The sequence below is a fragment of the Sus scrofa genome, chromosome 6 (genome assembly GCF_054392235.1).
Source record: "Sus scrofa isolate SSC_HxYL_T2T_F1_AM1 chromosome 6, Sscrofa_HxYL_maternal_Yorkshire_Landrace_v2.0, whole genome shotgun sequence".
NCBI classification, from domain to species: Eukaryota; Metazoa; Chordata; class Mammalia; order Artiodactyla; family Suidae; genus Sus; species Sus scrofa.
Genome location: NC_139388.1, coordinates 79776354 through 79804352, shown reverse-complemented (window position 1 = coordinate 79804352; position 27999 = coordinate 79776354). Strand labels below are relative to the sequence as shown.

At 58.0% G+C, this 27999-nt stretch overlaps 2 protein-coding genes across 3 annotated transcripts in view; both read left to right on the top strand.

The window, feature by feature from the left end:
* Window positions 1–27999, top strand: part of FAM131C (family with sequence similarity 131 member C) — a 301322-nt gene that overhangs the window by 214887 nt on the left and 58436 nt on the right. The gene's annotated exons all lie outside the window — the stretch shown is intronic.
* Window positions 156–27999, top strand: EPHA2 (EPH receptor A2). 2 transcript variants are annotated; one of them, XM_005665037.4, is made up of 17 exons: window positions 156–368; window positions 4847–4914; window positions 6618–7287; window positions 15123–15278; window positions 15385–15717; window positions 16238–16353; window positions 16837–16990; window positions 17474–17573; window positions 18046–18101; window positions 18349–18474; window positions 18589–18774; window positions 18923–18984; window positions 19083–19292; window positions 19506–19655; window positions 20381–20574; window positions 21340–21495; window positions 26776–27999. In XM_005665037.4, the coding sequence occupies exons 1-17, from the start codon at window positions 284–286 to the stop codon at window positions 26879–26881; spliced, it is 2928 nt and encodes a 975-aa protein (XP_005665094.1). In that variant the 5' UTR covers window positions 156–283; the 3' UTR covers window positions 26882–27999. The 2 variants fall into 2 exon arrangements, with proteins under 2 accessions (XP_005665094.1, XP_084815076.1); XM_084958950.1 differs by lacking the exon at window positions 156–368 and adding an exon at window positions 1320–3900 and having other exon boundaries at window positions 3959–4914.

The window sequence follows — 27999 nt, the reverse complement described above, 5'->3', positions numbered from 1 at the left end:
GCCCCAGGATCTCCCCCCCCCCCCAAACCCCTTGGGACTTCCCCTCCTTTCTAGACGGGTGCCAGCCGGCCCCTTTAAAGACATTCCTGGGGCGTGGCTTCTTTGACGTCAGCGCGGGGCATGAATGAACAGGAGCCGGTTCTCACTCAACTTCCATTAAGTACTCGGGGCAGGGGGAGCGAAAGTTGCGCGCAGGCAGCAGGCGGGAGCTGGACACCTAGGCCAGCGCGCGGGCGTGCGGGAGCCGGGCACCGAGGATCGCGCAGAGAGCGAGGAGCGCAGCATGGAGCGTCTGGCGCCCTGCGTCTGCCTTGTCCTGCTCTGGGGCTGCCGGCTGGCCCCCGCCGCCGCGGCGCAGGGCAAGGAAGGTGAGTGTGAGCGGGCCGGCAGGCCGGCTCGATCCAACCCGGCGGCTAGACCCCCGAACCCCCGCGCCTCCTGGAGCCCGATGTTCCTGGACGCGCGCAACTTTGGAAACTGTGGTGGCGCCACGGAGTCCCGGCGGACTGGGGTTGGGAGAGCGCGCGGGCTGCCATCAGGGCCAATCTGGGACTCCCTCCCCGGGGTTTTAGGGGCTCCAGGGACTAAGGGGTTGCGGCCCGGGAGCGCGGGCTCGGTGCTGGGAGGCCGCGGAGAAAGGACCGGGCCCCTGCCACGCGGCTGCCGCCCGGGGGCGGCTTCAGGAACGCGTCCCGGCGGGGTCGCGGGGGTCCCTTGGAGAATGGGCTGTTTTTCCGCGGGGCCTTTCCGCGGGCTTAGCCTCTTGGTGACCTGAAGTCACTAACCTGTTGGCCCCGATTTTGTGGAAAAGGCGTTTCGGTGGAAGCCCCTCATTTTGAGGAGGGGGGTCTCTTCGGCCTGCGAGGAGCCCCCTGCGGAAGCCCCGGTTCCCTGAAATTTTCTCCACGCCCCCTTCTGCCTCCAGTCCCAGAGCGGGGCACGCGGGGAGTTTCGGCCCAATCTGCCCACGCACTGCCATCCCTCCTTCCCACCCCGCACTCCCAGGCTTGGGGGGCAAGTTCGGGGCCGGGGGTGCGGACCGGAAGTCCCAAAGTCAAGCATTCTGAGCAAGGGGTGACTCAGAACGAGGAAATGCGGCAGGTGGGGGCGCGGTCTCCCAAGGTGTGGAGCCGTCACCCCAGGGCCACCACGGAGTCCAGGCACCCGGGAGTGGGGGACTGAATCACCCACCCCCGCCCCAGCGCTCCCGGTGCAGCGCGGGGAGAGGGGCCGCGGACTTTGCCCTGTGCGGGGCGGGTGGTGGATGGGGGCGTTGCCCCTCCGCTAGGGTCTTAGAGAGGATGGGGGCTCCTGTCCTTGGCCGAGGACCTTCCTGTCCACCCAGCAGAGACCCGGCTTCAGTTTCCGACCGAGAACAACTTTTGCCCGCCCGCTGGGGCAGAGGGAGGTTTCCGCAGGCTCCACCAGGGGGAAGCGCGGAGGAAACCCTGGCCCGGAGAGGAGTTTCCTTGAGCCTTGCCTTCTTTTTCCGCCTCCCAGACTGGGCTTGGAGAATTTGCAGTTCCAAGTTGGGAGGAAAAGAGACCAGAGCTGGGACTCTTGGGGTTGGGGGTGGGGGTGGCATCCTGAGCCTGTCCTTGGATCAGTCAGGGCTCCTGGTCCGAACTTGGAGGAGGAGTGGGTGGCAGGGATTTCTGTGACCCTCAATACACCCCCCCCCACCTCACCCCCCCCCCCCAGCTCCCCCCAGCTTTTGGTCCTTCCTTTCCTGGGGAATTGCAGTTGGAGAGAAGGGGAGAGACAGCTGGATTCACTGCAGGCCTTTCTTGAAGGCTGCCCATGGGGGGTGGGGGATTAGGCAGGACTGATGCTAGTGGGCGATTGTTGTGCCCTCTTGTCCTTGTGCCCCTCAGTCGAGCCTCCCCCCCTCCCCCGCCTGGAGGACTAGTGCCCCCCCCCACGGGATGGAGGGGGCTGAAAGGAAGGGGAAGCATTTTTACTTAGGCTCCCAGAGTCCCTGTGAAGGGCTCCCTTGGGAGGTGTGCCTTTATGGGGCCGGGGGAGTGATGGCCCAGCTGCTGGTTTGTTGTGTTCTTAAGGATTCTGGCTGGATGTGGTGGATCTGCCTGGCGTGGGTTGGAGGTGCAGAGAGAAGGAGCCAGGCCTCTTCGAACCCTTCACCCAGGCTGCTGCTCCCTTTCCTTCTCCTTTCTCTCCCCTTCCCCACAAGCAGAGGAGCCAGGCTGCCTTTGGAGACCCCATGGAGCCTGTTAAATTCTCAACAGCCACTGAATCTGCCCTCCTTTTACAAATGGGGAAACCGAGGGAGGCCCAAGCCTTTGCCCAATCGGGGCCCTCTGCACAGAGAGGATTAGGTCTGAGCATCTGGCTTTTGGGGCTGCAGAAGCCCCCCGGCCCCTGTGCCCTGGTTTTGTGGTGGATTTTCCTGAGAAGAACTGGGCAGGGGGGTAGAGTTACTGACTTGAGGTGCAGCTGGGAAGAGGGCTGGAGAGTGCTCAGGAGCCCTGGAAAGTCCTTGGCTTCTAGATTGTGTAAGAGCCTATTGTGCCTTCTGTCCCCGTCCTTTTTTTTTTTTTGACACCCCTCCCAACCCCACCAGCCGCCCGCCTCCCACTTTCTTTAGGAATTAGCTGGTCTTGGTTAAGGAGGGATGAGGGGAGCAGGGAAGGGTCACTAGGGGATTGGTAGTATTGCATTTGCGGAGAAAGCCCTAAAGCAACATGGACCCAGGAGGATGACATTTCTGATGGAACTTCAGACTGAGAAGGAAGTTTTCCTGGGTGTGGGGTGAGGGACAGGGGGCTCCCGGATGAGCCCTGTTAGCCCAGGCCTCTCAGTGAAGCCTTCAGGGCCAGCTGAGGGGTTCTCAGGCCCCCGCCCCTTCCAGGGAAGCAGGAGCCAGGACCCTAGAAACACTTCGGGAGTGGCCGCGCCCGTGCGTCAGGGCGGAGGGACCAGACCGGGCTGGGCACCTGTTCCTGGTGATCGGTTCTGGGGAATTTCCCGAGGAGGGGGCTCCTTCCTGCGTGAAGACTTCTTTTCTTCTCCGATGAGCCCTGTGATATTTCTAGAGCCAGGCCTGGGGCTGGAAGGGGGGCAGACTCTGGCAGGGGTAGTGGTGGGGTTCCCTCCGTGCCAGGTTAACCCTTCAGAGCTTGGGAGCCATGAGCCCCTCTCCCTAGGGGTGCAGACTGCAGCTTCGCACCCCTCAAGGGAAGGGGGGGTGTGCAGGACCTTGAGGAGTGCTCCCCTTTGTCCTCCTACTTAGGCAGCTGGAGCCAGGAACCCCCAGATTCCTTCCTGTGTAACCAGAACATTCCATTTGCTAGTGGGGTTAGTGAGTTTTCCAAGCCTGAGCCTTGGGCATGTTCAAACAAATCCCTGCCCCTCCCCACCCCCCAGCCACCCTCCCCTGTCCCCTCAGCCTTGGGGCCGGTGCCACATCGGATTTCCTCTCCCCGTCTGGGCTGTGGGACCCTTCCTAGAGAGATTTGGCCCAGATCCGCAGTGGTCAGGTGGCAGTGCTTCTCACCCAGGCCTGGACTTTGCTGCAGTCTCAGCCAGTCTCCCTCTCCTCCTCCCTCCCCAGCTCTGCCTGCCCCGGATTCCAGATTCTAGGATTCCACCCTTAGAATCATTCTTCCAGGTCTTGGCCTTGAGGAATGCTTCTTCTGGAGGCCATATTCCTCATGCTCCAGGGTCCAGAGGAAATAATCTCACTTGGTCCCATCCCCCCTCCACCTTCAGGCTTTACCCTCTGCATCCCTGGCATAGGGACCTGGCATAGGGTCCACACCTCAGTTTCCCCAATCTCTTTAGCCTCCAGGAGGGTAGCTTTCTATTGGCAGCCACTGGACCTGACTGGGAAAGGGAGGAGGGACCGTCCCTGGGGTCTTGGGTCTTGGCTGCAGCCACCGAGCCTGACAGAGCCAGGGGTGGACCCATGGGAGGTGCCCAGGGGCAGGGCTGGGTTTAGGGAAGCCCCTGGCAATGGCTCCTTCCGTCAGGCTCCAGATGCCTCCTCTCGGGGGCAGCAAGCATGTTCCTGGCACCAGCTTCCTCTGGGCCTGGAAGTCCCCTTTAAGAGTTTCCATCCCTGGTTCTCCAGGCACCCCTGGCTGGGCAGTGGCACAGGTGTGAGGGACAGGGGCAGCGGGAGAGACTTGCCCAGGGAGGGGACCTCGCCAGCTGTGTATATCTTTGGGCCCCTCCTAGAGGCCCCTGGGGGTTCAGGGCTTTATCCCGCCTGCGCTGTGGCTTTTGTGGTGGGAAGATCGCTTTCCAGACACCCCCCCCCCAACCTGTCCCCCTCCCTCCCTGGAGCTGTTCCCACCTGTTAATAGCTCTCTTGGAGTGCTGTGAGACATGCGTGTACATGCGTGTGCTGCATCCGTGTGTGCTCAGTGGTCTGGGTGGGGTGAGGGTGTTTTGTGCTGGGGGTGGAATGTGGCAGGAGCATATAAGAGTCACCCCGAGGCCCACGTATGTGCGTGTGAAGTGCTGAGGAGGAGGGAGGGGGCCTCGTTTTAGGAAGCAGATGGGGCAGCGTGGTGTCACTTAATACTCCTGCTCGCCCAGCTCTCGGTCCAGCTGCTGTTCCCCTGCTGGGCTGAGCTCTGTCCCCAGCAGCAGCAGCGAGGGGGGTGGTGAGGCTGCAGCCGCCGCCTGGAACTAGCCGGCCGAGGCCTAGTCCTCACCCAGCCTGAGGTGTGATTTGACCAGATCCCATCCCTTCCCTGGGCCTGCGAGGCGGGGTCTCTCTCTGAGGGCCTCTTGGGATTCTGGAGTATTCTCACCTTTTCCACCGTGGCCTGACCCTTGAGGGTACCCCCTGCTCATTGGCCCCCTCGCTCATCTCTTCCAGTTGTACTGTTGGACTTTGCTGCGGCTAAAGGGGAACTCGGCTGGCTCACACACCCGTACGGCAAAGGGGTAAGCCTTCAGGGTCAGGTGTGGGTGTGGGAACGGGGAAACTGAGGCCCAGGGAGGGTGGGGCCTAGCCCAGGTTTAACAACGTAGCCAGGGTTCAAATTCAGGGTCCTGCTTCTCACACCAGTTGGGGCAGCCTGGGGTCGGAAGGTGGGGAAGGGCCTTGGGAGGTGGAAGGAACTGGGGAGAGAGCTGACAGCCCTAGCAGAGCAGGAGCCTGGATGCCCCAGAGGACAATGGTCAGAGGAACCCCCTCTGGCTCCCTCCACTCCCCCGTTGGGGAGGAAGGGGGTTAAAGGCTCCCAGCCCTCAGCCAGGGAGGTGAGGGGCGAGAGAGAGACTGGGAACAGGGGACACCTTCCTTCTGCATCCCTCCCCTGCTCCTCCAGCTTTTCCTGCTCGGGGTTGAGTTGTTTTCCCTCCTTCTCACCCAAGTTCATCTCCCGCGCCCTCCCCCCCACCCCCGCCCCACTCTGCCCAGTGCTGCTGTGACCTGTCCTGGCGGGCAAGACCCCAGGGTCTTTGTGTGTGACTGCTGTGTGGTCGTGGGGAAGATTCCGCTGTTCTCTGGGCCTCCCTTTTCCCCTTGTTGAGCTTGTTCTGGGGCCTGAGCTGGGAGAGTGGTGTCTCCAGGGGGCTCCTGGGGATAATTTCCATTGCTGGCCAGATCTACATGAGCCAGGCACCTGTTCCTGGTCACCTTAGCTCCGGCGAAGCCCAGAGTGTAACTCTAGCAGATTTCCAGGATCCTGAAATGTTCGTTCAGCTGGGAGAGAACTCACCTGATCCAACCCAGTCATTATATAAAGTGGGAAACTGAGGCCCAAGGGTGTCGGAGGCCTTGGCCAGCGTCACACAGGGCAGCCCAAGCCCCTTCTGCTTTTCTCATTCCTTGGCTCACTCATCAACAAATACTTTCCTGAGTACCCACTCCGCGTCAGGCCCTGGGATACAGAAATGAATTAGATGCGGTCTCTGCCCTAAGGAGCTCCGAATCTAGTGTGGGAGCCAGATGCAGTTATCCCCACATAGGAGACAATGGAGACGGTGGGAGCCAGAGGGACGCACTTGCCCCGACCTTGGCCCAACCTGGGAAGTCTTCTTGAAAGAGACTGAGCTCTGTTCTAAGGAGAGAACACATATTGATCTTTTCCAAAAGTCAAAATCTAAATGATGGGGGGGATCATCTTTTGTTTCTGACTTAACCCCTTCTTTACCACTCACACACAGCTACACACGTGTGCGTACAGTGAATAATAGTAACAATGATACCAGCTGCCTTATGTGACTGTCACCCACGCCAGGCAATGTGCTTGGCGTTTGGTAGACATTCTGTCACTTATCCCCACAGCATGGGAGGTCGTTCTTGCCCCTGCTGTACGATGGGGCCTTTGAGGCTCAGAGACGTTGAGGCTTAAGCGATCTGCCTGGGGTCACATGGAGCCCCCGGCCTCCACGCTCAGCTTACCGTCTATTATAGAGGTTCAGCACCCCGATATTGGGATCACAGGCACCAGGGGGTCAGATCCCCGCTCCGCCACTTGTAGGGTGGGAGGGTGACATGAGACCCCCTCTGGGCCTCAGTTTCCTTCCCTGTAGAAGGCGGGTAGCAAGAAGTAGAGATACCCAGCTCTGCCACCTGGGTGATGCCTCTGGGTCTGTCTCCCCCGGGGGGCCGCCCACACTGACCTGTTGGCTCCACGCAGTGGGACCTCATGCAGAGCATGATGGACGACATGCCCATCTACATATACTCCGTGTGCAACGTGGTGGCCGGCGACCAGGACAACTGGCTCCGTACCAACTGGGTGTACCGCGGGGAGGCCGAGCGCATCTTCATCGAGCTCAAGTTCACCGTGCGCGACTGTAATAGCTTCCCCGGGGGCGCCAGCTCCTGCAAGGAAACCTTCAACCTCTATTACGCTGAGTCAGATGTGGACTATGGCACCAACTTCCAGAAGCGCCAGTTCACCAAGATCGACACCATCGCACCCGACGAGATCACGGTTAGCAGTGACTTCGAAGCGCGCCACGTGAAGCTGAACGTGGAGGAACGCTCCGTGGGGCCACTCAGCCGCAAGGGCTTCTACCTGGCCTTCCAGGACATTGGTGCCTGCGTGGCGCTGCTTTCGGTTCGTGTCTACTACAAGAAGTGTCCCGAGCTGCTGCAGGGCCTGGCCCACTTCCCCGAGACCATCGCAGGCTCCGACGCACCCTCCCTGGCCACTGTGGCTGGCACCTGCGTGGACCACGCTGTGGTGCCGCCTGGGGGTGAAGAGCCCCGCATGCACTGTGCGGTGGACGGCGAGTGGCTGGTGCCCATCGGTCAGTGCCTGTGCCAGGCGGGCTACGAGAAGGTGGAGGACGCCTGCCAGGGTGAGTGATGGTGCGGGGGTGGCAGGGAAAGGGGCTGCTGGGGTGGAGGCAGTGTTCCTGGGCTCTAGTCTCGGCTCTGAGATGTGGGGGTCTTAGAAGCTTGTCCCTGCTCTCAGGTGAGTGGAAATCGCAGGGGGTGGAAATCTCAGGGGCTTCCTGGCCTTACGGCTGGATTCACTCATTCACTGAGAATGAATGAATACATTATGGAGGTTATGAGGTTATTGCTCTCGGGCAAGAATACCTGGGTTCAAATCCCAGTGCTACATTTAGCTGTGTGACTTTCAATTAGTTCCTTAACCTCTCTGTGCCCAGGTTTCCTCATCTCTGGAATGGAGACAAACATAGTGCCTGTTTTGTAGAGCTGTTATGATAATCAAATGACTTAATTCTCATAAAGTGCTTCCATGAGTGTCTGCCACATAAATGCTTTTAAGTGTGATTGTTGTTTTTGATTCATCCCACAGGTGTGTCTTGGTATCTATCACACACCGGCACTGTGGACACAGTTTAGTCCCAGGAGTTAGTCCTATCTCTGTTAACTCACTGTGTGACTTTAGGGAAGTCACCTAACCTCTCTGGGTCTCAGGCTCCTCTTTTGTACATGGAGGTTGGCAAGTTGGACTCAGGATTCGCATCTCCCGGCTGCAGATGACAATCATCTGGGGAGCTTTGGAAAAATGGCTGCATTGAGCAAAAAGGTGGAGGGAGGGCAAGCCCAGGGCCTGGGCTCCCTGCCTGACCCTCTCCAGGGCCCTGGACTCAGGTCCTCCCGCTGGAGCGTCTACTGATGACCAGTTGAGCCCAGACAGGGGCCCAATTAAATCAGACTCTCTCTGAGAACAGGGCCTGGGCATTAGTGGCTCACACTGGGAGGCTGTGGCTTGGCACGGCCAGGGCCTGTGCAGCGGAAATCTCTAGAGCGACGTGGATGTGTTCAATAGGTGACTTTTTCTGGAAACGGCTGTGGGGCAGGGCCAATGTGGAATGCAGGCCGACCTTTGGAAGGCGAGCTCATTCCCTCTCTCTGGGAGCTTCTTTGCTGAGATAAGCGGGGGTATTGAGAAATGGGGGGTTTATGCCCTGCGGTTATCCTTACCCACTGAGTGACCTTCGGTGCATCTCTTTTCATCTCTGGCCTCAGGCTTTTTGTCAGTAAAATATGAAGTTCAACTATACTAGCAGACTGTATGCTTGGTTTTTAGCCATGGATCTTGCAACCCATGGGCTCCCCTGGCCACTTAAAACAAATCCTCAGAACCTTGCTTAACACAGCCTGCAAACTCCTGAACCAGAAGTTCCCTAAGAGGCTTTCTGGGCCTGCGGTGTTGTCTCTGCTCTGCCCCTTCCTCAGGCGGCCCCTGCTTTAGGTGACCTCAAGTGCACACTCCCAGTTTCAGACAATGACTGCGGGGTTGGGGGGGGTGTGAGGCAGCCCAGTGGGTCGAGCAGACTCCTCCCACATGACATCCGCGCACAAGAATGCAGGGGTGGGGGGTGAGGGGCAGCTGAAAACTTTCCACAGGCTGATGATTTAGGCGCTGCAGAGATAAGTGGACAGTTGAGGTTGGGGCGAGATTGGGGGGAACTCTCTAGGAAGGGGGGCAGGCTTCCCTCCCCAGGAGGTGGGGGGTCAGGGCCTGGCAGGCTTTGTTTGTAAAGAGTTGCGTGGCCTCGGGTAGGGAGGACCGGTTCCCAGGAGGAAAACCTATGATTTTCCTTCTGGGGCCCTCTAAACGGCCGGCCACCTGTCGCCCTGGTTTTTCTTCCTTGGGATCCGTCCACCGAAATTCCCTTCAGTGTGGCTTAGGGGCCCTCGGGGTGGGTTGGGAACCCCCAGCCTGGTGACTCTTTGTCCTTCCAGACCTTTCTCAATGGCCTCCGACCATGGTGCTGGTGGAGATCGCAATAGTGAGTCTTGTAGACGACTGCGCTCCCAGGGCAGCCACAGGCTAGGCAAGCGCTTTATCCTAGGCAAGCGCTTTATCCGGATGTTCCTGCTGAATCTGAGGCACCTTTCTGAGAGACAGGGACTGTTATCAGACCGGAAACGGAGGCTCAGAGAGGTGAAGAGACTTGCCTCAAGTCACACAGCTGAGATGGGGTTGCATCAGGACTGAGTCTAGGTGATGCAGCAAAGGTCCAGGCTGGAGGATGGGTCAGGAAATGGGGCGGGAAATGACCAGTTCCTTTGGAATCCCTGACTCAGCTCCTGGCCCTGGGACAGACTCTCAGGGCAACCCCGTGATGGCAGGTCCGGGCGCAGGAGGTGAGGTGGTTGGGGGGCTGTTACCGAGCATGTTATGGGAGAAATGGAGGGAGCTGCAGCGTCTGCCCCCTTGCCTGACCCTTCACGGTGCCGCGGACCCAGATTCTGCCATCCGGGCTTTTACTGATGACAAACCAACCCAGAGGGGGCGTGCAGGCAGGTCAAGGTCGCCTAGCACCTGGTCCAGGTTATTCCCAGTGTTCATTTCTCTTGATGGGTCTTTCCCTGGAAGCTTGGTGCTCAGGAAAGAGTTAAATGGACAGCGGAAAGGAGGCACCTCCCAGGTGCAGTGTGGACAGGTGGGCACACTGCCCAGAGAACTCTCCTAAGCTATGTCAGGAATGAGCCAGCTTCTTTCCAGCTTCTGCCCTCCCCCCAGCCCTGCCTGGGGGGCAGTGGAGTCACTCAGGCTGACCGTCATCTCCCCTGGGGCGGCTTTGTCTCCCTGTTTGTCTCTGCTTCCTGTGCTGGCATTGGCAGCTGAGCTGGTGGGGCCCCGGCTGGCGCCTTGGCCATGGGGACTGCCGACCAGGTGAGCAGGTGGCCAGCGGCTTTGGCCAGAGGCTCAGCCCAGCAGCTGGGAGGCCAAAGCTGGAGGTGGGGCTGTGGGGGTCAGGAGTTCCTTCTTTAGAGGCTTCTGCTCCCTCAAGGGGCTCAGCCCCCCTCTCCTCCTCTTTCTCTGTCCCCCAGTTCGTGACACCACCTTTCATGCTGGGTGTTTCCCAAGTGAGGTTTCTTTCTGCACAAACAACCCAGGAACCTGAGGACTTTATTCCCATTTTAGAGATGGGCAAATTGAGGCCCGGAGAGAAGAAATGATGGCCCAAAGCTGGGGCCTGGCATGGGGAGGGCAGTACACTGTCCCAGGGCCCCTGACCTGTATCTTTCTACCAAGCTGAGTGACCTTGGTGAGTTCTCCCCACCTGTAAAATGGGTGGGTTGGACTCTTGCTGACTTAGCCATCCAAGCCTGCCTCCTGTGAGTTTCTGCTGTGGCTCCTACTGAGAACCTGGGTTGCTCTTCTAAGCTGCAGATTGGGTGACATCACTAGGAGCGGGGTCCTAGTGCTGGCAACCTGAGTGGCCCAGCCTCGCCCAGGGTCCATAGCTGGAGGGGAGGCGTCCCCTGGGCAGGGATGGCTCTGGTTGAGGTGTCCCCGAGCTACGACAGTGGCCACTGGCAGGAGCCCTACTTTGTCAGGACAGGGCTGATCCCTGGGGCAGGGGAGGGGACACGCTGTGTCCCCTCTCTGGGAAGTGCCACCACCGGGCCTTATTTTTGATGTTTCCTCTGGCCTGAATGGGGAGGTGGGGTGAGAGACAGCCCCCACCTCTGTGTCCTGCCCGCCCTACCCTCAGCTCACACTGGGGGCGCAGGTAGCTCCATGGGGAGGCCCCTCCCTGCCTGGTGGAGGTAAGTGGGTCCCAGAGCGGAAGGAAGGAAGGAAGGAAGGAGGCAGGGAAAGCAAACAGAAGATAAAAGGCCGGTGGCAGGGAGACCGCGGGAGGAGGCGGTGGCGCTGGGGGTGGGGTGGCCGCGCTTATCACCGATTTGGTGGAGGAATGCGCCTGAAGAGAATTCCCCAGGGTGTGTGGGAAAAGGGCAAGGTGCTCATAACTGCTTCTGTGGGGACGACAGGACCTGCTGGGGACTAAGAAGCCACCAGGGTCTGGAGTTATCCGTTCCCCTCATTTGCAGGGTCAGTGGCGTCCAGGGTCGCTGTTTGCTGCCTGTCTGGGCACCAGACAAAGTCCAGGCTCTGTATCCTTGGGCTGAGGTGGTGCACATGGTCGCCAGCTGGGCATGGCTTGGGGAGGTGACTGGCCGCAGGTGAATTGCCACCACGACCTCTTGACCCCATGACCTCGTCACCCCCAGCCTGGGAGGTGGCTGGGCCTTGGGGGAGGGGCTCTGCCAGGGGCTGGATTTGCGTCACGGCAGAGGGCGTATGTCCCTGAGTCACCTCACGCTGCCACCTGAGGGGCAGGCATCGGGAACTGGAAAAACTGGGGTGCAGCCCAGGGTGCAGCCACCATGCCCCAGTTCCCCTGCTCCGAGTGGCCCAGGGCCTGCCAGGAGATTGGGGACAGAGAGGTTCTCACAGGTGTGCTAGAGCCAGGCTCTGGTGCCCCGGCAGGTGGCCCAGTGTACTGTCCCACAGGGTCTCCCTAGGCGCTGAAACTCTGCTCATTCCTGTGGCCCTAGAGCGCATGTTTAAGGTACATCTTGTTGGTTTTGTTTTCACTCACATTCATCCAGTCAATAAACATTGGCTGAGCACCTACTGCACTCCAGACCCTGTGCCATGGGACACAGATCAATCGGGCTCCATTCCTGCTCCCCAGGAGCTGCCAGTCTCATAGAGGAGCCCAATGTGTGCAGAAATTGTTTCAAATGGAGCGCAAATTCCCCTGGAGCAGAAACTGTTTATTTACCTTGCCATCATATCACAGCACCAGCATTGTGCCAGACACGTAGGAAGTGCTCCATTTCTCTTTGGTAAACATAAGATTGAATAATAGATGCCCTTATGGTCAGAAGGGGGCCTGGAGTTGGGCAGTCTGGGAGGGCTGTGTGGAGGAGCTCAAGTTGGGTATTGGAGGATGCATAGGAGTTTGTTAGCTGGTGAAGGGACAGTGGGTATTTGGGGTATGTTACAGTATGTGGGAACACCCAATGTGTCTCCCCACTTGCTTGCCCGGAATGCCAAGGAAATCCAACCAGGGCAATTTAGGAAGACACGGGGGCTTGCTGGTGTCAGACCCAGGAACCCTGGGGCCCCTGAGCATGGGCACATGCTGGCGGGGCCCCAGAAGGCACCTAATAGTTCTGTGGCTGGAGGAGGGGGCAGCACATTCTCGTCAGGCAAGCACATGCCCTGTTGATGCTGCCTCTCCACTGTATTATCTGGCACATCCGCAGCGGAAATCTCTCCAAATTCCCTCTTTCCTGCCGGCAGGCAGCAGGCGGGCCACCCCCGGGCTCTGCGACCAAAGAATGGAACCCGACTTCCTCCTCTTGGCACAGAGCTGGGGGGCTGGGGAGCAACCACGTGGCGGGAAGTGGGGGCCATTGTGTCTACAGGTGGTTGAAGCCTTGTGCAGAACCAAACCTTGGTCGTGGGGGCTTGTGGTCCCTACCCAGTCTGAGAGCCTGAGCCAAGAAGGAGCGATTGTAGTTCCTGGGCCCCCAAACTCCGACCACCTGGAGCCAGCACTTACTTACCCAGAGTGTGAGCCCTTTGGGTGGACAAGTCAAAGCACTGGGGGGAACAGAGACCCCAGGATAAATGTGGCCTGGCTTGTTGAGGTCTCATTTTTACTTGAAGAGTTGCGGGAGAAGAGAGTTATTTTTATATTGTAACAGATAAGTTACGAGGAGGAGGAATGCAAAATACACCTGGATTTCTTAAATCCAAGAGGAGGCCTGAGAGAGCTTTGGGCCTTGAAGGAGGCCACAGTGGCTGCCCCTCCCACCCCCAGGTTTAATTCCAGTCTTTTCTCCCCAGTTTGAGAAGAGGTGCCATACCTCCCCCAACCCCTGACGCTGAGCTGTTCTGAAATTAGTCTTGGGATTTTCTGGCTGTTGAAGCTCGTGGAGTCTCCTCTCCTCTCTCGGGGCTTGTTTCAGAACGTTGGTTTCTCTTTGCCCCAAATTGAGATATTTATGGGAAAGGAGAGGGGTTGGAGATTGGGCATCCTGGGTTTAGGTTTAGGCTTTGGTTTTGTGTCTCAGGAGCTCGTTGACCTCGGCCTGGTTGTTTTTGCCTCTCTGAGCGTCCGCTTCCTCCCCTCCAGAGTGGAATGAATGATAACCCTGCCTAGTATAACAGGCTCATTGTGAGGGTGACTTGAATGTCAAGTGCTTGGTCCAGGAACTGCACCCAGCAGCTGCTTAATCAGTGGTCACTGTTTGTAACTGGGGCTCTGGGCTCTGCGGCATGTGCTTTGATGTGGCGGTACAGGCAGAGGAGGTGAGAGAGGCTGCTGGGGTGGCCCCCGGGGCCCCCAGCAAGCCAAGTCATTAACAGGAAGTCACAATCCAAGACCTTAGGAATGGGGTGTTCTTTGACTCCTGTTCCCTGACCCCCTGTCTTCCTCCCCACCTCTGCTCACAGAGGGGACTAGACAAGGAGGGAGGCTGTCCAAAAATTGTTCTTGACCGCCTAGGTCAGATTGTACGTCAGACTTTCAGTGGCTCCCATTGCCCCCAGGATAAAGTCCCAGTTCCTCGACCTGGCAGTAAAGGCCTTTCTCCATCTGGTTCCTGGAGACGGCTCGGCCTTATTGCCTGCTGCTCCGCCCGTTTTGTGCCTGCAAAGCTGCTCATACTTCCTGCGTTAGTTAGTCCTCCTCTTTGTCACCTTTTACTCCTCCTTCCAATATATCTGCCCTGCTGAACTCCTACTCAGCCTCAAAGCCCCAGCAGAAATATCCCCTCTGTGACCCCACAGACCTCGGCCAAAATTGTGTCTACCTCCTTAGCCCTTCACCCACCCCTTTATGGTGGACATTGTCCTGTATGTGCTTCTGCTCCCTGAGGTCAGGGGCTTTGTCTCATCTCAAGGTCATGCCTAGCACAAGGCTAAGCACAGAGTAGAAGATCAGTATTAGAAGAATGTGACACTCAGGTCGGAGGTTTCTCAGCACCCCCACCACAGAGCAAGCTGAGGGTGGGATGATAATTGTAGGGTTAGGGAAGAGGTCCCTGGGGTGACCCCAGCCCATCCTGGCCGCTTTAGTAGCTGCCTGAGCCCTGGACAGTGTCTGGGTAGCTTCCTGCCTCTGGGGCCAGGAAGAAGCTTGGGGCAGGGACAGGGGCAGGATAGGGCCATGGGAGGAAGAAACCTCTGGAATCAGGTGTCTGAGACCGAACCAGGACAGGACCTGCCACTGGGGAAGGAAGAGCTGCTTCCTGGCTGACCTTGTGAGTGGCGGAAATGACTCGGTCCTTGAAAGCAGATCCAGAGAATGCTGGGGGCCTGGCCTTTCCGGCTTCCTGGTCAGCCAGCCCCGGAACAGGAAGGCGGTCAGGTCCTGGGGTGGGGGTGGGGGAACACCTGCAGAGGTGGCATCCCGATGCCGCCAGCTGATCTCTTGGGGTAGTGGTGATGGTCAATCAACACACACGAATGGCAAGGAAGATGCCGTCACTGCCCGGGGCAGCTCCCAGTTCAGGTGGGGACCCACTGGGCTCGTCTGCACAGACGAAAGGAGATAAGGCAGGCAGGCAGTCTGCTCTGTTGCGTGCTGAGCCAGCCGTGAGATAAGGATTCTGAGGAAACTGAAAGGTGAGATATGGGCCTTGAATGCCAGGCTCGTGGGTGCGGCGCTTCTTGCAAGAGCCAGTGCGGAGGGATGCAAAGGTTTGGAGCATGCGGGCGAGGCGCTTATTGGGTGCCCAGCCTCAGCTAGGTGCTTACCCTGCATTTTCTCATCACATTTCACCAATGATGAAACAGGTCCAGAGAGGTTTAGCGGCTTGCCTGGGGTCCCACAGCGAGGGAGTGGAAAAGTTGCTTGGGGTGGGAACAGGCTAAGCTGATGTCCCTCCCTGTGCCCGCCAGCCTGCTCGCCGGGATTCTTCAAGTCCGAAGCATCTGAGAGCCCTTGTCTGGAGTGCCCCGCACACACCCTGCCATCCTCTGAGGGGGCCACCGCCTGCGAATGTGAGGAAGGCTACTTCCGGGCCCCGCAAGACCCGCTGTCAATGCCCTGCACGCGTGAGTCTTGCAGAGGGTCAGGGAGGGGTGATCGAGGGGGGCAGGGTGATACTGACCTGTCGGGGCTCTACCTGCATCCGAGCTCTGACCTCTGCCCCCTGTGCAGGTCCCCCCTCCGCCCCACACTACCTCACGGCCGTGGGCATGGGCGCCAAAGTGGAGCTGCGCTGGACGCCTCCCCAGGACAATGGGGGCCGCGAGGACATCACCTACAGTGTCACCTGTGAACAGTGCTGGCCGGAGTCAGGCGAGTGCGGGCCCTGTGAGGCCAGCGTGCGCTACTCGGAGCCACCCCATGGGCTCACCCGCACCAGTGTGACAGTCAGCGACCTGGAGCCCCACATGAACTACACCTTTGCCGTCGAGGCTCGCAATGGTGTCTCGGGCCTGGTGACCAGCCGCAGTTTCCGTACCGCCAGTGTCAGCATCAACCAGACAGGTGAGGGCCTGGGGGTGACGGCTGTGCCCTTGGGGTCCGCCCAGGTAGGGCTTTAAGAGGACGGCCACCCAAAGCTGTGTTTAGAGAGAGGCAGCTGCGAGTGGTTTAAAGGCACAGTCCTTGGAATCACGTCCATGCTCTGTGACTGTGGGCAAGTTACTTACCCTCTCTGAGCCTCAGTTTCCTCACCTATAAGATGGGGCTTATAGGGCTAGTGAGGGGATTTAATAAATTCTGATGTAAAGGCTCTTTGAACAGAGCCCAATCCATAGAGATGTTGCAGCAAGAGTCGGCTGTTGTTTTACTTTTATTATTTACGCATTCGTAAATCTTCGTAGGGCACCCCTGATGTGCCAGCTGTGCTGGGGCCCCATGTGGGGCTCTGTGCCCTGGGAGTTGAGAATCCCAGGTTGGGATCTAAAGAGCCTGGGCTGTAGATAGGACCGGGTCTGGGTGCACCCCTAGCACCCCACCTCCCTACCCCCGAGTGGCTTCTTACCCCCCACCCCATCCTGCCCAGAGCCCCCCAAGGTGAAGCTGGAGGGCCGCAGCACCACCTCGCTGAGCGTCTCCTGGAGCATCCCTCCGCCGCAGCAGAGCCGCGTGTGGAAGTACGAAGTCACCTACCGCAAAAAGGTAACTCACAAAGTGCCAGGGGTGTGCCCGCTGGGCTTCAAGTAGAGGACCCACGGGCCGCACAGATGCTCCCTGCACAACACAGCCATCCAAGGAAGCTCTGTTCTGCAGATGGGGACACTGAGGTCTAGGTTCTCCTGGGAGTCGCCTTTCCCAGGCCAGCCCAGCCCAGCTGAGATTTGTGGGAGAGGAGGCAGAGAGTTCTGGAATCCCTGGAAGAGATAGTCATGGGTGAGGGAAAGAGCCAGACCTGGGGGTTGGACAGACCTGAGTTTGAGTCCTGGGTCATTGTGCTGCCTATGACCTTAAGTGAGTCACTTCCCTTCTCTGGGCTTCAGTTTCTTTCTCTTTAAGGAGGGCACTGAGTCTGCTGACACAGTGAGCCACCTTGCTAAGCTGGGGGTGGTGTCTGGTGGGCTGGGCTGAGCTGATGCCCCTGGCCTGTCCTCACTGTCTGCCCTTCTGCCCACCAAACACCCACAGGGGGACTCCAACAGCTACAACGTACGCCGCACCGAAGGCTTCTCTGTGACCCTGGATGACCTGGCTCCAGACACCATCTACCTGGTCCAGGTGCAGGCACTGACGCAAGAGGGCCAGGGTGCCGGCAGCAAAGTGCATGAGTTCCAGACGCTGTGTGAGTCGGGGACCAGGCTGTGGGCTGGGCCAGGGTCCTGACGCAGCTGAGACATCCTGGGCAGAGGGAATGGATCAAAGAACTTAGAAGTGCCCCCTTCTTGGTCAGCCAGGGGCTAGGACAGCCCTGAGTGGGTCAGCCCCAAGCCCAGGGAGGGGACAGAATTGAGGGCTGGTGGAAGGGACCAGAACCGGGCCGTGTGTTGGAGGAAGGATGTGGGCTGAGGCACTGGCAGGCCCAGTTCAAATCCTGCATTGTGGAGCGAGTCCCACACACCTGAGACTACTTGCTCTGTTCTCTGGGGAAGGCCTCTCATTTGCCATCTGTGAAATGGGACCGAGTATCCTCATGGACCATCACGGGTCAGGGCACCCAGCACGTATCTTGGGCGCCAGAAGCAGACCTTAAGCACGACTGAGGGTATTACCATGATTTGAAGTGTCGGGGGGGCTCTCTTGTCATTCGCTGGTCTCCCCTTGACAGCCACGGAAGGATCTAGCAACATGGCAGTGATCGGCGGCGTGGCTGTCGGCGTGGTCTTGCTTCTGGTGCTGGCAGGAATCGGCATCTTCATCCACCGCAGGTTTGTTGGAGCCCTGCCCAGGCTCCCCGGGGGCTTAGGTGGGACACAGAGGGGAGCAGGGACATGGAAAGTAGGGCTGGCCCAACCCTAACCCCGCCTCCCCAGGGGGTGTGAAATGCTGCGAGCCAGACCGTGCTCAGCACAGCCCCTGGCCCTGCGGGGGCTTGGGGCACGGTGGTCGTTATGACAGTGTGTCCACGCTTCCTCTGGTCACATGGGCAGGAAGCTCCGGGAAGCTCTAAGGAGGAAAGCCCTCATTACAGCCACTTAAGGGGCCATTACGGGGTGTAGGGCCCAAGGAGTGAGCCCGACTTGCTCATTTCCTCTCCCCCGACCTCCCCCACGCCCTCTGCCTGGCTGAGCCCAGGGCTGAGCACACCAGGCCCCCACCCAGGACCCGAGTAAGGTCAGGAGGCTCCCTGGCCAGCCACTGACCTCCCTGTGTGTGTGTGTTTCCCATGGGGTCTCTCAGGAGGAAGAGCCTGCGGACCCGCCAGTCCTCGGAGGATGTCTATTTCTCCAAGTCAGGTGAGATGCAGCCCCCTCCATGCCCGGCCTGCTGTCCCCACGGGCCTCCCCACCTCTGTGGTGGGGTTGGGGGCAGCCAGACCCTCCCCCAGCTTTTCTGGGCAGCTGACGGCTGAGCAAGAAGTCCTTGCCCCCAGCCTGGTCCAAGTCTACTGAGGTCCCTGGTCTGTCGCCTCCTCCTCCTCTAGGGTAGCCCCCCACCAGCCCTCCAAGCTCTCTGTGACCCTACCCCTCCTTCCCCTCCCAGAACAACTGAAGCCCCTGAAGACATATGTAGACCCCCACACATACGAGGACCCCAACCAGGCGGTGCTCAAATTCACCACTGAGATCCATCCATCCTGCGTCACACGGCAGAAGGTGATCGGAGCAGGTGAGGTGGGCGCACCCACGGGCGGGGGTGGTGGTGGTGCTGGCTGGTATGTGGGTTGGGAGCCCCCCATGCCAGGACTGACTCGGGGGCTTCTCCCACCTCGCCTGCCTGCAGGAGAGTTTGGGGAGGTGTACAAAGGGACACTGAAGGCCTCGGGAAAGAAGGAGGTACCCGTGGCCATCAAGACGCTGAAAGCCGGTTACACAGAGAAGCAGCGGGTGGACTTCCTCAGCGAGGCCAGCATCATGGGCCAGTTCAGCCACCACAACATCATCCGCCTGGAGGGCGTCGTCTCCAAATGTGAGGCCCGGCTCCAGAGTAGGGGGTGGGAGACCCTCAAGGGCCTGGCCCCCACTGGGAGTGGGGATGGGACTGCTGTGCCACCTCCCCTCCCCGCGCCACCTCCCCCCGCCACGGCCGTCCCCTCACACCTGTGCTCACCCCGCAGACAAGCCCATGATGATCATCACTGAATACATGGAGAACGGGGCCCTGGACAAGTTCCTTCGGGTGAGGATGTGGGCTGGGTGGGCTGGGATCTGTGGCCGGCACGTGGGGGCCCCGGGGGCGCGGAACTGGCTGGTGGCTGAGGGCCTGTACCCTGGCAGGAGAAGGACGGTGAGTTCAGCGGGCTGCAGCTGGTGGGTATGCTGCGGGGCATTGCGGCTGGCATGAAGTACCTGGCCAACATGAACTACGTACACCGCGACCTGGCCGCCCGCAACATCCTCGTCAACAGCAACCTGGTCTGCAAGGTGTCTGACTTCGGCCTGTCCCGCGTCCTGGAGGATGACCCCGAGGCCACCTACACCACCAGTGTAAGTGCCGGGCACTGTCACCCTGGGACGCGGGCCTCAAGGTGAAGCAGCCTTTGTCCTGCTCTGGCAGGGTCCTCTCCCCGGCCCCCCTGGGGAGGCCCCCCTGGGACGTGGGAGGCAAGCACGTCTCCAGGGATCGTGGAGGAAGAGCCCTGGTTCTGATGGGCCTGGGGGTGGCTGAGGGGACAGGAGTGACTGGCCTGGTCCCTGCAGGGCGGCAAAATCCCCATCCGCTGGACGGCTCCAGAGGCCATTTCCTACCGCAAGTTTACATCTGCCAGCGACGTGTGGAGCTATGGCATCGTCATGTGGGAGGTGATGACGTACGGCGAGCGGCCCTACTGGGAGCTCTCGAACCACGAGGTAGGTCCCCCCTGTCCTGCACAGCCCTGTCTGGACCTGAGCTTAAACCCCAGTCTGGACAGAGAAGAGTTTTGGGGGCTCATCTTCGTCTGGTAGAACCTTTCATTGGTTTGTTCAGTGAATATTTATTGAGGGCCTACTATGTGTCAGGCCTTGTGCTGGGCTCCAGTCCCAGCCCCCGCTTACACTCAGTGGAAGGACAAAGAAACCAGTAGTAGGGTTACCGGAAGTGTTTGGCGTGGGCGTCTGTGTGTATCTGTGCGTCTATGCATGTGTGCGTGCATACGTGCAGATGTGTGTGTGTGTGTGTACACAAGTGCCTGGTGTCTCATGCAGACTGGAGGCCTGGAAGACTTCCCAGAGGAGGTCCCGTCTCAGCTGACAATGAGACCCAGTGAGGCAGCAGCCACGTGAAGACCCAGGGGTGGGGAGGGGTACCCTGGCAGAAGGGAGCAGTGTATATAGAGCCTCAGAGACTGCAGGGAGGCTGACTGTGGGGGGCCCAGCATGGCTGCTGCCTGGGGTGCTCGGTGAGGGAGCAGGGTCGAGAGACCCTGTCTCTGTGGAACTGTGCAGACAGCCCGTTAGCACCTGTCCTGTGTATAGCTCTGTGTGTTGAGCTCACAAAGGGAGCCCTAGCCCTTCTGTTTTGGGGGTTCCCCTTCTCTGCCCATCACCACGTATGGGGCGCCTCTGACCATCCTGCCCCCCAACCCCTGCCCCAGGTGATGAAAGCCATCAACGACGGCTTCCGGCTCCCCACACCCATGGACTGCCCCTCCGCCATCTACCAGCTCATGATGCAGTGCTGGCAGCAGGAGCGTACCCGCCGCCCCAAATTCGCCGACATCGTTAGCATCCTGGACAAGCTCATCCGAGCCCCCGACTCCCTCAAGACCCTGGCTGACTTTGACCCCCGGTGAGTTCCTTATCTTCTCTCCAGGGTGGCCCCAGTTTTATGCCTGAGCCACTTCAGCGTAATGACCAGCCAGGGAGCAGGGGGCAGTGGGCAGAGGACTCAGAAGTTATGCGTGGGCTTTCCTTAGACTAGACTGGGATGGCTCAGGTGACCTAACAGAAGCCTTCCACATAGATGGTAAGTGTGCCAGCCCCGTGCTCAGCATGTAACATGTTTGGGGTTTTTTTGGCTATGCACGTGGCATGAAGAAGTTCCCTGGCCAGGGATCAAACCTGCACCACAGCAGCAATCCAAGCTGTTGCAGTGACAACACCAGATACTTAACCCGCTGTTCTACAAGGGAGCTCTGCATTTAACACGTTTTAGCTCATTTCAGCAACGTAGGAGATGGGTCCTATAATTATCCACCTTTTGTAGATGAGGAAACTGAGACATAGGGTGATTAAGTACCTTATGTGCTGACAAGTGGCTGGGCTGTGACTTCAGAAACCTGACTCATTTAACATTTCCTAATTTTGCAGTATCTGGTGGTGGTATTGTCCTTAGAAACAGGGACAGCAGTAGTATAAACACCGATTGCTCCTGACATGCCAGGCTGCCCCCCCGAACCTCCCCCCCGGGGGTGAACTTGGGTGCCCCCTTGCCCAGATGAGGAAGCGGAGGCACAGGGCAGCTGGGTGAACTCCTCGGGCTAGGGAGCAGCAAACCGGGGGCTCACAATAGGCTGGGTGCTGCAGTGCCTCACCCACAGGTCTCTTGTTGCAGGGTATCCATCCGACTGCCCAGTACCAGCGGCTCGGAGGGGGTGCCTTTCCGCACAGTGTCCGAGTGGCTGGAGTCCATCAAGATGCAGCAGTACACAGAACACTTCCTGGCGGCCGGCTACACCGCCATCGAGAAGGTGGTGCAGATGACCAACGAGTGAGTCTGGGGGCTCCCCCACCCCCTGCCCTTCTCTCTACCCTCCCAACACTCCCTTCTTTTCGCTTTCTCTTGCCTTCCCTTTGGGGATGAGAGGCTTCACAGGAAGGGCAGAATCAGGCTGGCAGCCAGCGATTCTGGGCACTTATTCGTGGCTCTATCTTCTTCCTACATCTTTTTTCCATAGAAAATAATGGTCGTTGTAATCATAACAGTAGCATTTCTCAAGGGCTGACTGTGTGCCAGCTCTGTGCTAGTTTGAGCACTTTGAATCCGTCTTCAGGGTAACTGACCGGTGGGTCCTGTCCATAGCCCCACCGGACAGGTGAGAAACAGTGCAGCCCAGGTCCCATGGCCATCAGGGGCAGAGTAGGATTCCAGCCCTGGTCAGTCAGGGTCCAGAGCTCAGGGACAGTGATGATGAGTGGAGCAACTGAGGCTCAGAGCCTCCGTGGCTTCCTCCAGTTCAGAGTAGCTGAGAAAAGAAAGGCTTCATTTCACAGCCATCACCTGATGGAATTCCCTATTTGCCTTGTGAATGAATGCTATTATTATTCCCCATTTAACAAGTAGGGAGGAGTTCCCATTGTGGTGCAGTGGTTAACGAATCTGACTATGATCCACGAGGTTGCGGGTTTGATCCCTGGCCTTGCTCAGTGGGTTAAGGATCCGGCGTTGCCGTGAGCTGTGGCGTAGGTTGCAGACATCGCTTGGATCCCACATGGCTGTGCCTCTGGCGTAGGCCGGCAGCTGCAGCTCTGATTAGACCCCTAGCCTGGGAATCTCCACATGCTGTGGGAGCGGCCCCATAAAAGGCAAAAAGACAAGAAAAAAAAAAGTAGGGAAACTGAGGCTGAGACGTTACATCAGTTGCACCGGGTCACACAGTCAGTTAGGGGCAGGATGCTGAGAAGAAACGGGCTGAGCCCTTGGACTTTCCTGGCTAATGCCCAGGAGAGAGGACCCCAGGCCAACCCATCCCCGACACCTTTCCCCGTGTGGTTGACTTGCAGCTTTGCCGTCCAGCTTGGTGAGATGTGCCCATTACCCTTTGCCCTGGCCCTGGGTTCTGCTTTTGTCAGGCTGCCCTATGGGAGTCTTTTCTCAGCTCTAGCATCAGGGACATTTCCCAGCATGGCCTTGGCACAGACACCTCCTCCCACCCCAGGAGGGAGAAGACATTATCCTGTTAGCCTTTTGTGCCTCCAAAAATAGTGTTAGTTCCCAATAGCCCAGCTTGTTTAAGGTCCAAGGTCATGGTGACAATGAGCCTTGGGGCTGAGAGGTTTTGGGAATCACATGGAAGGGATGACCCAGGCATCATAGTTCTGGGATCTGGGCCTGTGTCGGAACATTCTCCAAGGCCTCTAAAAACTGCTCAACTGGGCTTCTGACCTGCTGGCCAAGGCCTCTCCGACCAGCCCTGGCCTTTCCCAGGGGATGGCGGGGATGAAAGTTAGAGGCAGAGACAGAGCTGACAGAGGGAGGCGGGGGAATGTGGAGAGAAGAGACGGGTCCCAGGATTTTTTTTTTTTTTTTTTTTTTCTTTTTGCCTTTTCTAGGGCTGCTCTCATGGCATATGGAGGTTCCCAGGCTAGGAGTCCAATCAGAGCTGCAGCTGCTGTCCTACACCACAGCTCATGGCAACGCCAGATCCTTTAACCACCGAGCAAGGCCAGGGATCAAACCCGCAACCCCATGGTTCCTAGTTGCATTCCTTAACCACTGAGCCACGCCAGGAACTCCCCAGGATATCTTTTGTTGCCGGCCAGCTGTGGGGTCCAGAGCATGGGCTCTGCAGTCACACCTGTGTTCAAGTCCCCCATTTGCCCCTTCCGAGCAGGTGGTTTTGGTCAAACTAGGTTCCGTCTTCCGGCCTTGGTTTCCGTTTCCCAAAGTTGGGGATTGCATGGGTACCGTATAGTTGGTACTCCTGGTACACAGTAGGGGCTTAACCCACGTTACCCCCCCTTTTCCTCTGCTCCCTTGCTTTCTACCCACAGACTGGGCAAACATCAGGGTTCTTCGGCCCCCATCCCCCCACCCCCGGCTTTGTCCCTCCAGGAGCTCCCACCGAGGAAGCTTCTCTTCTGGGTGAGCAGAGCTGAGGGCATGGAGATGTGCTTACAGGAAACACATGTTCTTAGAAGCTTCCCGAAATAGCCCGGGGTGCTCCTCGCCAATTCCTTTCCCACGAGCAGGAGCAGGGACAGGGCTGTCTTGGATCGATGGAGGGGGTGTGTGTGTGTGGTGTTTTGAAAAGGCCTAGATAAAGGCAGGAAGTCATTCCACGCTCTCTCCTCCTCCCACCAGCTCCACCGGTGCTAAGATCGGGGGCCTGTGTGACTCACACCACTGCCTCCTTCTTTATTTCGAATAAATGGAAGAAAGGAAAATCTGAGAGCGCTTTTGCCCCCTGAAGACTAGAGATCCCAGTGGGAGCTCTGAGCCACTCTCAGTATTCAACCCTTTCGGGATGGTCTGGATTTAGGACTCGGTGTCCTACCCCCACTGTGGCCTCCCTGCCTCTTCACCCCCTCGCAAGACACTGGCTGCTCGGCCCCCTGTGGTCCTACCGTGGCCACCTCTTCTCACCTTGAGCTTTCACTGTGTTCCTTTGGTGTCATTTGAGTTCCTAGTTAGACTAGTGGCTCTAAATGTTTTTCCGGAAACTAATGAAAGCAGCGGATGTTGCACCCCAGAAAAATAGCCAGTCTAACAAAAGGCCTACCCTGTGTCCGGGGCACAGGGGCACTGGCTGATGGGTGTTCTTGTCTCCACGTGCTCTCAACACAGATTTGGCTCCGATGGGTCATTTGCCGAGAGGATGAATGATCAGGCCATGTCTCCCACCATGCCTTGTGCCAAGGGCCAGGGCACAGTTGGTGCTCAGTGGGGAGGCTGCAGCCTTGGAATCCCCTGGGGCCATGGCCTCAGTCATGTGCCTCCCCATCCCTGTGATGGGAGTTAATGGTTCATGGAGGTGACTGCCCTGGATCTCCGAGGTGGGAACTGAGGCTGGGGCAGGAACAGACTCCATGGTCTGTAAGAGGCTTCGGGCATCGGCTAGTCTGTGACCCCTCCCCCATCCTGTGCATCTCTATTCGTGGTTAGGGAATGAGGCAGGGGAGATTTGGGAGGCTGTTTGTGGAAAGAGAATGGGGCTGGGGCAGGTGGGTCAGAGGCATCTAATCAGAGCCTCTGATTTTACATATAAAGACACTGAGGCCCAAAGACAGGACAGGACTCACCCAAGGCTCTGGTGAAGTCCTGGACTAGAATTCAGCCTCCTGCCTCCCAGCCCAGGACTTTTGCCTCTTAGATGGGCCTCAGAAGCACCCTCAGTTCGCACCCTATCAGATTAAGGACACCAACCTGGGAGAGGGGCCCAAGGTAGCCTGAGCAATGTCTCAGTCTCCACTAAAGCACATTTGCATCCAGCCAGCCAGCCATTCATTCATTCAGCAGATTCTGCCTTCATCCTTAAGGGCCTACTGTTTACCAGGCCTGTCCTGGACCCAGGAGGGGGCAGGGTAAGGGGATGAGCCCAGGAGACTAGGTCTCAGCCGTTGCCCTCCTATAGCTCACATAACCCACTAGTCCTTAAGCCATACACCAGAGTCTTTGGGATCTGCTCAAATGCAGACTCCCTGCCCCACCTTCAGAACTTCAAAGTCCATGAGTCTAGAGTAGGGACCAGGGTCTTGCCTTTTCAGCAAGTGCCTCCTTCCTCAGGGATCTGAATCTTATCTGGCAGCCACACTTTGAGACCTACAGATGGGGGGTAAACAGTGCTTCTTTTTCAATGCCCTCAACTGTATAGGTTAGAAATGGCACAGCAGTGGTAGGCTGGGAAGTCCTCCCAGATGTCTGACTTCCAGCCTTCCTGCTGCAGTCCCTGAGCCACCGTCCCCACGCATCCGCCCTTCTGAGCTCAGCACTTCTCCAGGGGCTCCCGGAGCCTGTGGGAAAGTCATGTCTCCGGAATTGCAAATAGGAGCTTGCACCATATAATTAGCTCCCTTTACAGCCAGGAGAGGGCCCATAAAAACCTGGGTGTTTTCATGGGTTTGGGCTGGTGGGTGAGGATGGTGAAGGAGGAAATTCCCAGTGTGAGCAGCAAAGGTCCGCTCCAGGGCTCCTGGGCGTGTGCGTGCTTTAATGAGCGGATGGAGGGCCAGGGAAGGGAGGGGCAGGGGAGGGCTGTGGGCTCCTGGGCACGTCTTTCTAGCTGGTACTGGGGCCACCTGCCCCCCCTCTGCCACCGGTTTCCAGGATCTCCCACTCTCCAGTTAGGCACTGTTATCCCATTTTACAGGTGAGGAAATTGAGGTTCCTTAAGGGAAAACCCCTGCCTTAGGATGACCTAGTCACCGAATCTGGTGACCCGAAAGCGCCTCCCATTAGAGACCAGCAGAACTTTAACCTCTGAAGGCCCCTCAGCAAGGATTTCTTTCTCTGTTGTGAGAACTTGAAGGGAGTGGGAGTGAAATAAGGCGATGGCTGTGAAGAGACCTTGGGCAGAGAGCTTTGAGGGTCCCTGGCTTCCAGTGGGTGATGCCATCAGTACTGCCTGGGGAGAATCCTTAGCTGGGGACTTTAGGGACAGACCCGTGGGGGCGGGGAGGCAGTTTGTTCCCAGCTGATATGATTCAGCTCTCCCCCCCTTAGCTGGGTCACTTTGGGCAGGTCGCTTCACCTCCCTGAGCCTCAGTTTTATGGTCTGCAAAACGGGGGCAGGAAGAGTACCCACCACACAGATATGATTACAAAACCCACTCGCATCCAGTGTTTCTATCATTTTTCAAACTTCGTCTGTGTTGGCAGGCTCTCAGGGTTTGAAATCTCTGGGGGAGTTCCCGTCATGGCTCAGTGGTTAACGAATCCGACTAGCATCCATGAGGATGCAGGTTCAATCCCTGACCTTGATCAGTGGGTTGAGGATCCGGCATTGCCATGAGCTGTGGTGTAGATCGCAGATGCGGCTCAGATCCCACTTGCTGTGGCTCTGGCGTAGGTCGGTGGCTAGAGCTCCGGTTAGACCCCTCGCCTGGGAACCTCCTTATGCCACGGGTGCAGCCCTAGAAAAGACAAAACACAAACAAACAAATAAATAAATCCCTTGAACTCTCTTGGACCTCTGCCTGAAGAGCTCCCTACACTCCCACCCTGAGCCACCTGGCCCCTGGGTGCCCAAGGCCCCCTCCCCCTCCCTCCCATGGCTGCCCACCTCTCCAGAGAGCAGCCTCCTGAGTCTCCCTCTCACCCTCTCCCCCACAGTGACATCAAGAGGATCGGGGTGCGGCTGCCTGGCCACCAGAAGCGTATCGCCTACAGCCTGCTGGGCCTCAAGGACCAGGTGAATACAGTGGGGATCCCCATCTGAGCCCCACCAGGCCTCACGGCCTTCTCAGCAAAGAATACTTGAAGAAACAGACTGGCCTCCCTGCCAGCTCCAGACTGGGCCACTAGGGACCTTATTTATTTCTAGTTGTTCCTTTTTTTTTTTTTTTTTCCTTTTTAGGGCTGCACTTGCGGCATATGGAAGTTCCCAGGCCAGGGGTCAAAGTGGAGCTGCAGCTGCTGGCCTACGCCACAGCCACAAGGGATCCGAGCTGCATCCACAACCTACACTGCAGCTTGCGGCAACGCAGGATCCTTAGCCCACTGAGAGAGGCCAGTGATCGAATCTGAATCCTCATAGACAATGTCTGGTCCTTAACCTGCTGAGCCACAGCGGGAACTCCTAGTTGTTCTCTATTGATGACACCCTGAGGCCTCTGCTGGAGGAATCTTGGATGATACCTTGGCCTGAAGTGAAGAGACTCTGGGGACCCCGGACGGGTGGTCCTCTTCATCTACAAAGGATGGATAGCCAAGCACTTAGCAGGCATCGCCATGTTCCCAGCACCCCCCGGAAAGGAGCCTCGCCAGGGCCTTAGGACATTGCCACACGGACCTCCCCTTTGCCATCATGGGAGGTGGGATGGCCAGCTGTGGTCACGGGAGCAGAGTATCATGAGAAGAAGGAGCAGTGCCCCTCATGAGAAGAAGACAAATGGCAAACTCAGTTGACAAGACTCAAGAGTTTCTCCACACCTTCTAGTGCCTTCCTCTGCCCCCCAGGCTCCATCCTCAACCCCCATGGGCCAAACTCTTGCTTCCTTGGGGCCCTTGCAGGATGCTTGGTTCTGTTGAGCTTTTTTTAAAATATATATTTTGTACTTTGTGGCGAGAATGTGTGTATGGTAGGGGGCCCAGCCAGGGCTGGGGGGGCAGACAGCAGCCTGTGTGGGACATTCCAGGCTGGGGGCCGGCCCATCCGGTCTCTCACCTCTTTAAACAACATTCATTACTCTGTCAGTGTTAATGATTTTGTTGTATTGGGTTTTGTTTTTGTTTTTGGTTTTTTTTTTTTTGAACCTTAATTTATTATTATTTTTTTATATTTATTATTAGGAAATGACTTATTTCTGCTCTGGAATAAAGTTGCAGATTGTTTCA